This window comes from Coloeus monedula, assembly GCF_965178545.1.
Source record: "Coloeus monedula genome assembly, chromosome: 1".
NCBI lineage: Eukaryota > Metazoa > Chordata > Aves > Passeriformes > Corvidae > Coloeus > Coloeus monedula.
The window spans coordinates 88,405,705-88,421,423 of NC_138781.1; the positions used below are offsets into that span (position 1 = coordinate 88,405,705).

The 15,719-nt window shown below is 44.0% G+C and overlaps 1 protein-coding gene across 1 annotated transcript in view; it reads right to left on the bottom strand.

Annotated features, from left to right (window-relative positions):
• Positions 1-12,088: 12,088 nt before the first annotated feature.
• The window catches only part of LOC309572925 (uncharacterized protein), a gene marked incomplete at both ends in the record, with an annotated part of 58,552 nt that continues 54,921 nt past the window's right edge, over positions 12,089-15,719 (bottom strand). Inside the window, one exon of the mRNA XM_082281476.1 lies at positions 12,089-14,166. Coding sequence (XP_082137602.1) covers positions 12,089-14,166 — 2,078 coding nt within the window. The remainder of the gene's footprint in view (positions 14,167-15,719) is intronic.

Here is a 15,719-nt window from a genome sequence, read left to right on the forward strand (position 1 = left end):
TCCCTAACCCCCACCCCTGCCAAATCCAGGCAGCCAACACAGGTGTTCCCACTATACATTCACACTTCCTTTTTATCTTCAATACCTGATAAAGCAGAGAATGGTGTAATGTGAGCCCTTTTCAACAATTCCTTTGATGCTGTCATTAATTTCAAAAAAAAAATCCTTTTCTTACAATCCCTTTCTCTGGAGACATAGAGTTCTGGAGAATATCTGGTTTTGTTTCAAATACAGCAGGTGTGTAGCTCTGTTGGTTTTGGGATGAGTGTGTGCTCGTGTGTGTAAGATTACAACAAGTGAAAATTACTCTGAAGCAAAAGGTGATTTAATTTCTTCCTGTTATCTTTAAATTTATTCTATAGTCTCCAAAACTCAAGATACATTTTCTGAAAGGCTGTAAACAGCAGCACTACTGTGAAACAACTACATCCTTCCCTTCCCTGAAAGGGAAATTGAAGCACCAACCCCCCCTTAATTCCTTATGCAAGCTCGTGCAATAGGTTTTTGACAAAATCAGGATTGGGAGCCAGGTCTTCTAACACTTGTTTATTCTCCAGCCACAGATTAGGCTTCCTCTTTGGTGGACAGTAAACTCAGGAATCCCCCTCTTGCAGACCCTTGCTCTAACAGCTAAGAATTGAAAAAAGACCACAGAATTAAGAAGTCAGGTTTTACGTAACATCAAAGTGTCTGTGTGCTTGTGCACATGTACTATATGTGTATATACTACATGTGTGTCTAACCCAAAATATTCAGTAATTTATATATTTTTAACCAAGAACTGCCAGTTTGCCTTCCAATTCTTTGTTAATTCAAACACTTTAAGCTGCCTAAATTTACAGAATATTTCGACCAAATATGCCAAGATACATAATCTGTTCCATGATTAGCTGTTAGAGAGCTTTTACCTTGCAAATGTCTTTAAATGATGCACAGATGAAAAGGAAAGCAATACTGGGACAGGGGCTGTCTGGTGTACAGCCCTGTAGGCCCTCTCTCAGTTTTTCTATGGGTATGTATTGCTCTGCTCAAATCTCTCTTTTATGGTGACCAAACGATTTAACAAGTTGGGATGCTTTTCTAAGCCTTCAAAAACACAGCACAAAATTACCCTGTTTGCCCTCCCAACTATGTCAGGGAAGAAACTAAAAAAAAAAAAAAAAAAAAAAAAAAAAAAAAAAAAAAAAAAACAAAAAAACCCAAAACAAAAAAAATTAAAAAACAAACAAACAAACAAAAAATCAGCCTATGAGGGCTTAGTTAGATGCTCATTTGCAACTGAAAAGATGAGGATCGCCCAAACTTTGCGCAAATAGGAACGTGCAAAATAGAAACTTCAGATAAGCTGTGGGAAGAGGGTGGGATTTCCAGAAAATAGGGAAGAACTTGTTACACCCTCCTTGTCAAACTTTGCAGGATCACCACAGCTTCTCTGGAGAAACTGTGTGTGCCAAGGGGGAAAGCGAAGAGCTTTCCTTTTGGTTCTGCTTCTCCATACAAACTGCTTGCCTAATTTCCTTTGCAATCAGAGAAATATTCAACTCAAACCCCATCATTTCCACATCTCACTCTGCTGTGTACTTTTGCTACAAAGTCTCTTGCTACTTCCATAATTTTATATCATGAATATTTTACCAGGATCTCAGTTCTTCTCAGGCCCACGACTGCATCACTGCTGAGCAAGTTAAAGCCTCCAGAGCAGGGGGAAGAGGGAGAGGCTGCAGCCACTCAGCACCTCTCAGCAGAGCCCCTCCAAAAGGCACCAGGGCCAGAGGGCCGAGTCCCTCTCCTGTTTCACACCGTGGCAACACGGGAAGTTACACAGCCCATCTTTCTCAGTGTTTTCTGCGGTAATCCTTGGAGCTTTTCCCCAGACAAGCAGAATAAATGCTTTGTCACACGTGGGTAGCAGGGTCGGGCTTCCTGAGCTCCCCCACTGCCCCTGGCTCCTGAGAGCACATCAGCCCTTCCCGGGATAGGCGCGCCCGGCACCGTCAGCTGAGACGCGTCCTGCTGGAGCTCATCAGCTTCCCGAGCATCCGCGCTGCAGCAGCGGCAGGGGGGCGCGGGAGGGAAGCGGGCAGCACCCCAGCCCTGGTCTGGCCAGCAGAGAGCCCCCTCAGGGACATTCATCTGCCTCTAATCCTACCTCGGCACCTCGAGGTACCCCCTTTCCTCACGGGGGATGCATTCAGCCCCACTGCACACCCTGACAAGTTGGCTGGGCTGGGGTTAGAAAGGAAATACCTAGAAGAAACAAACACCAGGAGGCTTGATGTCAGCAGAGAGGGGAAAAGAAGTTTATACTTATATATTAAAAAACACATATATTTTGGGGGGCGTTAAAATACAAAAAAAAAAAAATTCTTCAGGAAATTGCACTTCTTGGCTTCTTTAGACTAAGCCTGCCTCTGCACCAGGGAAACACTGGGGAGAATAAAGGTAGGTGCAAGAAACACTGGCTTTTGCAGTGAGATTTCTAAAAAGTTTTGCAGCAGTGATAAGGAAAAAAAAAAAAACAACCCAATATAAATAATAGTACAATTGTCACAAAGTGGGCCTGGAAAGAGCTACCCCAAAGATGGATATTACAGAGAAGGGATTTATATTTTTTTATGGTAGCCTCATATCAGTTTCAATTTTAACTATGTATCAGGACAAAGAAAATAAATAAGGAATTTGGATTGATCTATGATCATCTCAGAAAACTACACAACAGATTTCTGGACCCCACAGAGTACCTTGGCCTGCTTTAGGCACAAAAATTAAGTACAGGATCCAAGAGTGCACGTCTTCACCTTGTCTCACTCGGCAGGACAGCTGTGATACACGGCAGTGCCCCAGAGGCCACCGGGAGACTCCAGCAGCCATCTCCCTCAGCAAGATTGCAGCAACAGCACGTTCAGACCCACGGGACAGAACAAGAGGGAGATGTTATCACCATTTCCTTTCCCTTCCCTCAGGCGATTGCTCTTTAAAGAAACACTCCCTTCGAAAAAGGGAATTGCAGCAGCACTGGGCTTTCCCCCCCCCCCCCCCGACCATCCATGCTGCCACTCTGTGACGTTCCCTTTCCAAGGATGTGCTGAGAGGTGCTGTGTGGAAGACCAAATCTGTAGTCCAGAAATTTGTTGGTTCAACAAAAGGGATGGCTGAAACAAGCTGCCTGACAAAGAGCGTGCGCTTCCTGTTGTTGGCAGAAAGTGAGACTTCACACTGTTCCCCCTTGCTTCCTTTAAAAAGAGTGCCAGGAATTGATGTAAATTGGCTTCAGAGCATCTGACCCACAAAGCAGGGAAGTGAGAAACTGTAGGACTCGGGAAGATAGAGCAATATTAGCCACCTCTATCTGAATGTATACGGGGGTTTAATGTACTCGATCAGATGGCATCAGCGATTTTCCCTTGAGACGTGCTCAAGGGGCTGAAGCCTTCAGCGGCTCCAGAAAATTATTTCTCCAGAGAAATCAGTGAAGTGGTTTCCTCAGCCACAAAGGCTCCACACCACCGGGCACGCTGGGCACGCTGCCCAGATAGCTCAGTCGCACACTGGCAGAGGGATCACCCGAAAAGTTAACTCCTTATCCAGCACAAAGGAATTCTGTCGGGGGCATCAGGAGAGGGTCCTGCACTGCCGGGTACGGGTGGTGCTGGTGTTTGACCCTATTGCAAGAGCACAATGATTTTTACTTCTGAGACAATCCTAAGAGAGCAATAAATGCCGTTTACTATCAACCAGAACTCAAATGAATTGAGACTTTTGAATTAACTGGACTCAGTTCCTGTTACCTGCTGTGTATCTACATTTTCAGGATCTTCAGCCTGGGAGACTGCTCGTACCTGCTCATCTACTCTGTTGTTAAAATTCCCAGTCAAGGATCAGTTTTAAATACAAATGCACCGTACCAGGATTTTCACTTCTTTTCCCAGCTCCAGCTGACCTGAGACACAAAGTAAAATTAATCTTTTAGAACCCTGCCTTGGTTAAATAGGAAGTTCTATAAATGTCACCCTGGTTTTTGCAGATCTCTCAAAAAAATCTTAAAAATCGAAGCTCACCCAACGAGAAAACAATAAATACAATAATAAGTCATTAACACTGGATGATTTTAAGTGACAAAACCAGGAAACAACATTGACTACCCCTGGGCTTTCCTTAAGAAATTGGATGGACTTCTTTGGAAAAAGAACTCCATCTGGTGGCAGGCTACAAAAAAAAAAAAAAAAAAAAAATCAACAGCGGTGTTCCTCTCCCCGGGAAAGATTGCTGTTCTTGGAAATGGAGAGGATTTGTGTGGATTACTATTTCTCCATAAATTTCTAAGATAGGATAGGTAGAGCGAGGCGTCCTTCAGGCTTGTTAAGCCTGTACTAAATGCAGGCAGAGCTAAAGCGCCTGAGCTCATCAGGCTCCCATATCCCATCGCACAATTTCTGCTGCTGGCAGCGCTCAGCGAGCCATCCCCCGTCTGTGCAAGATGAGGAGCAGCAGTGCCATTGCCACCTGCACCCGCAGGCACATGTGTCCAGGATATCGGGATTCACCCACAGACAATAACTACATTCCTCTGTGGCGACATAAATAAGGCGGCATCACTTTTCTGCTGCTCTAAGGGCAATAAAACCTCTTAAAACATGGATTATTTTTTAATGGGATTGTTCTACAGACAAAAGGTAACATTCCCTGGCATGAATTCCCCCTCCTCTGGGGTGACTAGAGGTGTGAATTGTACTACGATGACTATCTGGAGAGTTGCAGTACCACAACTATTTTTAAAAGCACATGAGAAATAGTTTTCATGAATGAAACCACAGTGGAGCAGTCCCCAGCGTGCTCAGCCTTGTCCCTTCTGAGACATCTACAGACACAGCGTTAGTGGGTACTTTCAGCAGATGACAGCAAAAGTTTCTGAAAATTTGGTCTTCTGTTTCTTTGATGCAAAACTTCTGGGTTTGGAACGACTTCTGATATCACAATGTTTTAATTATCACATCTAATTTTTTTCAGTCAGCTCTCAGACTCACTGTCATATGACAGTAAGGCACCACATTAAGCAGGGTGGAACCTTTTAAATTTAGCATTAAAATCACTGAAAAAAAAATCACAAGGCACGTGCAGAAAATAATGAACTGATCACAGAATTATCACTAAAAGCTTCTTCTTTCTCTCCAGTTGTAGCTATGCCAGCCCAGAGGTTCTGTGACCTTCTTGAAAGTGGAGTTCTCTTTTTCTTTTGTGCCATCACCATTAAATGTCTTTGTATAACATTAAGCCACCAACAGGTATTGAAAAATATATCATCAATGGCAAAATAATCTGAATGTATACATTAATTTGTGTCTTTACATGTAATCGATCTCCCCACCCACAGCACTTTTCAATTTTCTCTGTTGATTCTTTTTGAATTTTCTCTCTTTTTTAGTAAAAGAAGCTGGCACCAGAATAGCTTGCAGACACCAGCTTCCAGAGTCCATGCCCTCTCTGGAAAACAATTCTCCATCACTTAAGAAAAATCAGGAGTATCTGTAATGCTATATAAATGTCTATATCCTTCATCACACCAGATCTATATCCATTCTCTAGTACAAAGAATTGGTGTGAAAAAATTACAGTATATCAAGAGAATCAAGCTCCCTATGTCAATATTTAGTCCTCTTCTTTTTTCTTTTCATACTTGGTAAAAAAAAAATATCCACAGGTCAAATAAGTTCTCCTTCTTCAGAATATTGAATTAAGTATGTGAGCACGAGCCATTTCATAACAACTCTTGTAAGAAATCTCCCTGGTTACATCAGACCAGCAAGGAGAAGCAGTCACTAGTTACAAGTGTCACAAAATAAAATTACTCATTTGGAAAAGGAGAAAAAAGACTTGTAGGTCTTAACCACCACTGAGAAATATTGGGACTGGTGACATTCATTACTCAAAATGATTCTGCACAACAGGTTTAGGTGGAACTGTCCCAGCTGGCAGAGGCACACTTGCCTTTGGCTGTAGGCAAAAAGTCATAAAGAGACAGGTTTACTAATGCCAATAATCGAAAATCATAAAAAACATTCTAAATTTAAAAGCAGAAGCCTAGACAATTTAATCTCTTATTACATTTTAACCCATAGTACATCAAAACCTCTAAGAATTGGGTAGGAATTTTCACAAGCCACTGCCCAGAATTTAGTGATCTACTTCTGAAAAGAAAAAAGCCAGCATTTTTTTCCCCTGTGAACACACAATCGTTCAGACAGTCTTTCAGAGCAATGCATTAGCAGGCTGGCCATCATTTAATTTTAGGTGCTCAGGTGTTTCTATTTTACAAAGCCCAGAGAGAATTTCTGATTGAAGTATGCCAATTCCAAAACCAGGCAAACTAATCTGAAACTGGAATTTTCTATCAGCACAGTTTAGGGAAAGCCTGAGCCCCTGGGAGCTCTTCTCACATGGCTTTGGTGAAAAGCCTCAGAGCAGCCTGGCCGTGTTTGATTACTCTGCACATGCCGTAGCCAAAGGAGGATGTGATAAGATCAGAGGCGCGACAGAACACCAGATGCCACCCTACCCCTGACCACTACAAACCAACCCAACTCAAATGGAGGGGCTCTCCTGGGCTTAGGGTGCTGTTTGGGAATCTGAGAGACCCCCTCAGCTGCACCCAGGAGCTTGTGGTTGTGATGCTACAACAGATTCACATCCACAGCAGCCTTGTCCCTGCCTGAGCTGGGACAGCTGAAGGTTCCCCTTTTCTGTTCCCTCCCTTCCCTGCCGTGCTGATGACTCCAGTCATGCCTGGGTGAAGAAAGGGCAGTTGTTCCCCTTTCCCCCAGTGACCTACAGTGAGAAAGCAAGGCATCATCTCTCCCCCAGCCAGAAAGAAGGTCTGGTGTCTTTACAGCATCCCTGCAGCTTTCATTCACTTTCCTTGACCCTCAGGTTCTGGAAGAGAACAATATTGCCTTTTGCTTACTGCTCCATCTTTGCCACAGGAAAACAACTTAATACTCCTCTGGAACAGGTTATGTGCCTTGGCAATATGGGAATGTGGACACAGGACACACCTGCTCTGAGTCTTTCTCGTGTGATATTTTCTGAAGACAGAAATCATACAATTGTTGTAACAGCTTTGCCCAGTTAGTTGTAAAGCCATAATCAAAGTGCAGTAAGAGCCAAACAACAAGGCATGTCCGAGATTTCACTTGGGTCTTTCCTGCAGCACTGACGATGGATTCCTTGGTGACCATTAGTGATGGAAGAGGGAGGCTCTGCTGTGTAAGGCTGCTGTTGAAACCAGCCTGGGCAAGATGGGAGAACACAGCAACTTCAACTTTGCTGCAAATGAACAATACTTTGAAAAGTTCATCCATCTGCCACCCTGCACCCATGGACAGTCCTACTCTGCTCCAGTTTCGTCCCTTATCAGTGCCGAGCACTGTCATTTGGGGTACCTCAACACTGAAGAGATATGAACACACACACATGACTGGAAGTCTAAACAACAGGGTATTATTAAAAAGAGTTTTATTGTAGTGCCAAAAAGAGTGGTATTGTAATGCCAAATGAAAACAGATCCCAACTGTTTCAGGTACCTGCTACACAGGGGACGATTAAACCTTTCCCTGTGTCCATGATGTGAGCAATACAGACAGGATAAGGCACAGAACATTTGCATCACAGTAACAGAGATGAAGCACTGCGGAAGAATTTTAATAACCTTCAATCTTGCTAAAGAAGAATCCAGGCAAGAAAGCCACTTTATTAATGGCTAACACTAAACATTTACCACTCTGTGCTTGCATAGCAGCATCTACTGAATACATCAAGTCCTGAGTGTGACCATGAGTGTGGTATGGGAATAAAGTCCAAAAAGAGACCAAGGTTTTTATAAGTACTGAACCTTTTTAAAGAAGAAACCAAGCAAAACATGCATCAGGCATCACAAATAATTCACTTTACATGAAGTGGGAATTTGAGGACTTCTTAGAGTCCTTTCCAGACCCAGAACTCTGCGATAATGCTATCTTGACTTCACAGCTATGACCCAAGATTCTATGAAGTTTCTCACCTAATGGGACAAAAAAAAGTACTAGAGACCTATTAGTACTACAGCTGCTTATAGCTACAGCATCTTACATGACTGATTTTCTACAGGTAAGATACAGAATGGTAATAAAATATTAAAAAGCTAGGCTAAGAAATTGGGACTTTGGGAATGTTGTGTCTGCCTCTTCCCTAAGCCCTGCATTTACGTGAATTGTTCAGTGCTGGGCGCAAGTGTGAAGGTTTCAGTCGGGGAGGGCTGCAGGGGCGCCCTCCCTGGGGCGGGCACGGCTGGGCCCAGCAGACCCACAGAGCAGATGCCTGCACTGCAGCCCAGGGGACAGCCCATGCTCGTTTGTTTGGTGGGTTGTTTTCCAATGTCACGTTGGCTTGTGAGAAGTTCCATAATTTCTGTTAGAAGGAAAATTGCCTTACTTCAAAAGGACAGTCTTAGCGATGTCCGTAAGAGGCCAGTCTGGTTTCCATCCACTTACCATTAGCAGGTGATGATCATTTCTGCCTCATCAGCTTTTTCCCCTACTTGTGTTGTCACAGTTTTCTGTAAATGAAAATCCCCCCAGGGACTTCATACAGCTCTGAGATAATTTAGCTAACCCAAATTCAAGATGGACTGAGAGTCTGAATTGCCTCGTTTATCAATAAGACCTTACTTTTTCAGGACTGCAATTATTTAGCTTTAAAAGAAACTGAGAGATTGTGCACCCAACGCTGCTGAACCACAAAACCAGAGGAGAGTCCTGCATTTCTTCTTCCAAAGATCAGCCAGCCAAAAAGAATAAATAATGAAGTACATAGGTTTCTGCATACACTAAACAGATCCATTAGAGTGGATTTATCTGCACCATTTCCCTTAAATTACAATCATGCCCTATTTCTGTGCAATTTTCTGTATTTTGCGAAATTATGTTCCTGGCAGTCGAATCACTGTGTGGAGGCACTGTTACAGAGGGTTATGAAACTCATCTTGGGCTGACACTGCAAGTCCTGCTGGCTCTGAGCTCTGCAGCAAAGCCCAAAGGATGCTGCATGGCTGAAGAGATGGTTGTGTTACCTGCATCATTACCAAAACAGAATAAACTTTACCTAATGTTCCCTTTCACTGTTTCTATGTGTTTCCGAAGAAAAAAAAGGCGTGTTCATGTAATTAATGTAATGAATAACCTAAAAAGTAGGAGGAATGTTGCTGCCTGTTCTGAGCTTCCCCTCCCCCTCCCCAAGACAAGCCAGGACTTGCCTCTGCCATGTGTTCTGAACTCCTTTGTTCCAAGCGTGGGCAAAACCAAATGTAACTCAAACTCTTTAGCAGTGTCTGATTGGCCGGTCACCCTGGGTCTGCCCCCAGTCCTCCCCTTTCCCCTTCTCCGAATAAAAGAAGGGCTCAAGAGGGGGCCCGCCCTCTTTGGCTTTGCAATCCTTCTGCAAACATCTGTGTGTTTCTGTTTCCGTTTGCAAGCTTCCAATTGCGGGAATTAGGCAAGCTGAAGACTATATTTCTCCCTCTTTGCTTCCACTGGTTGTATCAGTTTTGCAGCTACTATTTGCCGCTTTTAGAGCTACTGAAATGCTGGATTGCCCGCGCTACCTCTCTAGGCTGCCCGAGGCTTTCTAAGGTATTGAACTATGAGCCTAGCCAGTAAAAAGCTGTACGTATACTTCCTCATCGGAAGAACAGCCTTGTCTGGTGCTGTGGTTCTACTTTTATGTCTTTGACAAGTTTCACTTTGCAGGAGACAAATACGAGGCACAGAACTTTTGTCCCAGTCCTTGCCACCTGAGGAGGAGCTTTATTCTCTTATCACTCACTGGCCCCTCCTTGTAGAGCATTTATATCAAAATGTGACTATTCAGATACACAGATGACCACAGAATACCTCCTTGGCATACCAGAGTAAAGTCCACCATAAATAAGGCAATTATTTAATCATATGTGAGGCATTTATTAACCCTTGAGCAACCCTTAGATTTTACTAAACAGTTAAAATTCTCTGGGGTTTCATTTACTTTCCTGAGCAATGATTTTAAAGAAATGCTTGGAGAGAGAAAAAAATCTTACCTAGTATATGTTTATAGCTCTCCAATACTGAACTTGTACGAGCAGGCTTAATCTCATAATCTTTACCCAAGTGGCACAAAAGTCAGTTGTTTTGGACCACATCACACATTTATTCTTACAAAATAATCTAATTATTTTACTCCCACTATTTCAAAAATGAAGATAAATTTCCATACCTGAATTTTTACATCTCTGCAAAACAATTTCTGATATATACTGGACTTTACTAAAAACATGAGCTACGAGTAAAACTGACTCATTTGTTTAAATCAGGATGAGATCGAAGAAATTCTAAGCCTTCCAAATTATTCTGAATTCAAGGCTCACTGTGGTCTCCTGGGCCCTGTAGTTTCCAAATGTCTTTTAAAAATGCTAGCTAAACAGCATTCATCCAGAGAAATCTGAGGAAGAGCAGCTTTTAAGCTCTGCTTTTTCCCCAGTATGAGAAAACGTTCTTTAGAGAAACTGAACACGAAGTGCAGACAGCACAGCAGCCAGCTCTGCCATACTAACAAAGGAATCCAAAGGAAAGATTTCCATTTATTTTCCTTTCAGGGGCAGCTGTGTTCAGCCAGTGGGCAAGGACAGGTTATGTAAATAAAAGGTCATGCATTCTTTCATACCTTAGGTATGAATGCCAAATATGAGCTAGCCAGCAATTTTACCACTGCTGCATGAGGATTTTTTAAGGAGCAGTAGAACTCAGGAGATGTTGAGACATGGGATTTCTCCTTCCTGACTGCTAGAGCCCAGCACTCTCAGAGTAAGGCATCTTCCATCTTAATCTGATGGATGCAGCTGCTGCTGTTTCTGCTTGGGGGTCCAGCAGAGAGCAACGCTGAGCCCCTTAATCCAAACCAGTGGATACAAAACCACACACACACACAGAGATAAGGACAGAGAGGGAGCAGTGTCTTTCCCAGCACGCACACACACAAATGCACTCCCATACATCCACCCACAGCCCCACCCTGTCCCTCAGCTCCAGCCTCACAGGACCCAAGGTCACAAGCGTGAGACACAACCCCCACGCTCTCCAGTTTCACAAGGACATCTCACTCACAGAGCCTTCAGACACTCCCATGGGATTTAAGTTCATCAAATACCCATGCCCAGACCCTGAGCCCCCTTATCCTGCCACTGGCAAGGCTCTTTTCAGATGCTGGTTATTCTCCTTGCCAGCTTGTCCAGCCTTTAGTTTGGCAGTGAGTTTTGGATCCCTACAGCACCTGGTTGGCCACACTGGCTACTCCATGGCTAGTCCCCGATCCTAAAGCCCCACAGCATCTTCTCCAGCTGCAGGTGTCCAGACCTCCCAATAAAACACAGCCGCACATGCTGATGCAGCACAGAAAGCAAAGTCAAGCAGAAAATCATCAGAAAGTTTTTAATGAGAAGCTGGGATAGATTGCAGTGATGAGTCACAAGGCTGTCAGACAAGAGCAATGCTCAAGAGACCTTCCTCTTTTCCCCCCCTTCCATTTTCCCATACAAGCCCACATCCACCCCTCCTCCCTTTGCTCCTGTCTCCTCCCAAACTGCCTCTAACTACTCTTCCCCATCTGTCTCAGTTTTGCCATATCCCTACCCAAAATCGGTATTTCTGCTATTACTTGAATCCCTTACTGATACAGCTTGGTGGACATTGCAAGATTCCCCAAATATTCCCTTCAATTATTTGTGAGGTTTGATCACCTTCCCCTTAAACACCAGTGAAATTGATCCATCTTTCCCAGCAATCTGTAAATTCCATCAGCCTCTTGCTCCCACTGCTGTTCAGCAATTTCTCGTATCATGACCAGCAGTTCCTCATAATCTTTTCAGCTGGCAAAGCCTCAGCCAGAGCCTGGACATCTGCCTGCATAACATAAGAAAATTTAATTCCAAGACAGAAAAAAAAAGTGCAGATGCACTGAACTGCCACGGGTTTAACATGTGGCAGTGCTGAAGTCCTCAACTGTTCCTGTGAAACAGCTGTGATGCAGCTCATCTACCACAGCCAAATGTCTGGTTCCAGGTTTCATAGAGCTCCAGGTCTTTGGAGGACACGCTGGGCCGCACCGATCTCAGGGCACTGTCAAAGTCCAGGAAAGAGATGGGCCGTACCTGGTCGGGCGTGATGGTTGCAATGTCCATGGACTGCAGACTGCGGATAGGGCCCAGAGAAGCTTCCCGACAGAGCTGTGTCATGTCTGCCCCAGAAAACCCATCGGATTTCTGGACTATGAGTTCGATTTCCTCTTCATTTAGAGAGCAGCGCTCCTTTGCCATCAGCCGGGTGACAATCTGCTTCCTGGCAGAGGCTTCTGGGAGAGGGATGTACAGTCTTTTCACCAGTCTCCTTCGGGCAGCTTCATCAATTTCCTGGGGTCGATTTGTTGCTCCAACCACGAGGATACGATCTTCAGAGGAGGTTGTTGCCCCATCTAACTGCACCAGAAATTCAGTTTTTATTCTCCTTGATGACTCATGCTCGCCCTCTCCACGCTGGGACAACAGGGAATCGATCTCATCGATGAAAATCACTGCTGGCTGCTGACACCGCGCCACAGCGAACAGCGCACGGACCATCTTCTCCCCCTCACCCACCCATTTGGAAGTCAGAGAGGAGGCACTGATGCTAAAAAACGTTGCTCCAGACTGGCATGCAATGCACTTGCCTATGAGGGTCTTGCCAGTCCCAGGGGGGCCAAAGAGAAGAATTCCTTTGGGAGGACCACGCAGGCCAGTGAAGATGTCTGGCCTCAGCATGGGCCACACCACTATTTCTTTTATCGTAGTTTTGGCAAACTCAACTCCAGCAATGTCATCCCAGCTGACCGGAGGCCCATGATCCATGATCTCATGCATGATGAGTTCAACCATCTTTGGTTCTATGTTTTTCAGCCGTTCATCCACAGGCAGCAATGGACCTGTTGATACCCCTACATGAGGTTTACACTGTGCTCCTCCATTTTCACTTCCATCTTGTTTCGGAACCGGAGGCACAAACTTGCCGAACGGACCCCGAGACCTGCCTGCACCCAGGGATTTTTTCACACCTCCATATGATGAGACTGGTGCACGCTGGTTTTGAGATTTCTTTTGCTGATCCACCCACAGCTGTTCCTTTGCAGTTCTAAACCCAGGAGCACTGCTCTCTTCATTTCTGTTTCTTTGCCCTGAAAAACCACTGGCTTCTGTAGAAAGGGAAGCCTGACATGGAGCAAGGCTAGGAACAGCTGTGCTGCCTTCATCAGCCAGACCATAGAATGCTTTTCTTTTCCCAGAATTTGCAGACCAGGCAGGTACAGCTGACTGGTTGAAAAGAGACAAATTTTGTGCGCCACAATAGTTACCTGACATTTTCAAAGAACTACTATTAGTGGCTTCTTTACTTCCAAAGAGCGGAGTTGCCTGGAAACCTGGATGAACCTGTTTGCTTAAGGAGGCTGAAGTGGCAGGAAGCGTGTCTGAAGTTTTGGTCACAGGAGGCACACTGCTTTGAAGGGACTTTGAAGATGAGGGATGCTCAAGAAGATCTGGTCCCTGACTTGCACATTTTGCTGAGCCAGCACTGAGCTCAGTCTCCCTGGTACTGCCAAAGACATCAAGTTTAGGAAGAGCTGGAGCAGGGGAGGCACTGACCCCTTTATCAGCTCGCACACAGGCATCTGTTGGTGCCATCTGAGAGCTCTGGAAAAATTTGCCAGCCTGCATCCTCTCTTGCACACACTTTAACTCAAATACATTATCTGTTGTCAAGGCAGATTGCCACTTGTCACTGTCACTTTGCTGACATTTTGCCAAAGTCAAAATGTTTTCTGCATAGTTATTCAAGCCAGTCTCTGCATTGCCAGAGTCAATAATCGCAGAGTATTTCTCTGCGTACTTCTTAAACAGGTTGGCAGCACAGACCTGGGAGATCTCGGAGTTTGCCCATGCATACTGAATACGCAGGATCTTGGCACGGTATCCATCTGCCTTCTGCCTGGGTGTGCAGGTGCCAGAGGTGACAGCAAAGTAACTTTGCTGCCAGTCACTCAGGTGCACCGCGCTGGGGGTGGGGGCCTCCATCACTGACACTGGAACAGACAGAAAATACCTGCAGTTACAAAATGCCATCTCACACCATTTGCACCGTCTGCTTCCCCCCTTTCCTAAATACTTACATGGGAAAACCTACATTATTTTAACTGAGAGAAACAGAGCAGGTCTTGAAAGCTACTTAGCCAGTCTGGACACTTTACTGTTTTCAAAAAGCAACCAGCTTTGTGGTGTAAAGGCATTTAGACTGAGGTTCTCTTTCCTTCCTTGTTCAAAGAAAGAAAAGAAAAAAGTGGGGGGGAAAAAAAAAGAGAGAGTTTGCTTCTAACCAGAGGTCTCCTGGGGAGGTAAGCAAACTGCAAAGAATGGTAACAGATGGCCAAGTAAAACGTGGCCTTGTTAAATGAAATCACCAGTGCTTTCACTCTCATTTGACAGACTACGGCACAGTGTAACGGGGGACAGAGGATACACCACTGTCAGAATGATTTCATTTATTACAGTGATGGTAATAAAAATGAAACAAGCCAATAAGTAAAATTGTATGCAGAGTCTCCGAGGGGAGATAAAAATGGAATGAATAATCCTGAATGTAGCAATCTTTCAGATTAATAAAATAGTAACAGACTACTAGCAAATGTTCAAAACTATTTATTCCATTTAGAAGGCACTAAAAAGCCCCCATTTTACACTTTAGAGAAAAAAAGCTCTTGCTTGTTTAAAAAGCAGAATTTAAACTCCTTTAGTGTTGGGGTTTTTTTAAGAAATAGGAAGGATAACATTTGGCTCAGGAGTATTTTGTTTGACTTGAAATGATTCGCTCATGTTCATGATGTATTTTCTTTCTCTGCAAAGTATCATGTCCATATATTCTGCACCCTTTCCAACAGAGTATGAATCAAGTTGCAATCTCCTGGATCAGGTATGGACTGTGTAGGAATGCAGATGGAGGTACAGGTGAAATGTCCATACAAGGCTGGGGAGACAGAACTGAAGGAATACAGGGTATTTGGGGGTGTCCTCTAATTATTGGCAAAAAGTCTGGCATCAGCATTAGACAACAGAGGGCACAATGTGATTATTGCTCATATGATTATATGGACACGCACATGATGAATAACAAGGACGTAAATCATTTTGGTTTGAATATTTTTTTTTACTACAGCCCAAATTTGTAGAGCTGTTTAGAAAAGTCAAAATACATTTTACCTGCAAATCTGGCACCTCTACAGGCAAATCCAATTCAAACAAACAAAACAAAACCACAAAAGCAAGGCTTTCTCTCTAAAAAGTTACTGCGAACTTTTGCACCGTGAGAAGTCTAACTCGCACCTAGAGAATCTGATACAAACTCACATCATAACCCCTCCATAGCTGAGTGACAGGTGAACAGAGAAAGGCTGCAGCCTTTTACTTCTTTTCTCTAAACAGCTATCACTGTGCACATAACTTTTTTGTAACTGTTGAACCAAAAATATCTTAAGCGACATAAAAGCTTAAGTTCAGGAAAAGTTTAATAGTAGGTATTTGCTCCGAATAAATACTTCGGTCATTCAGAACACAAAATCTCAAGTTCACCACCACTTCCTTA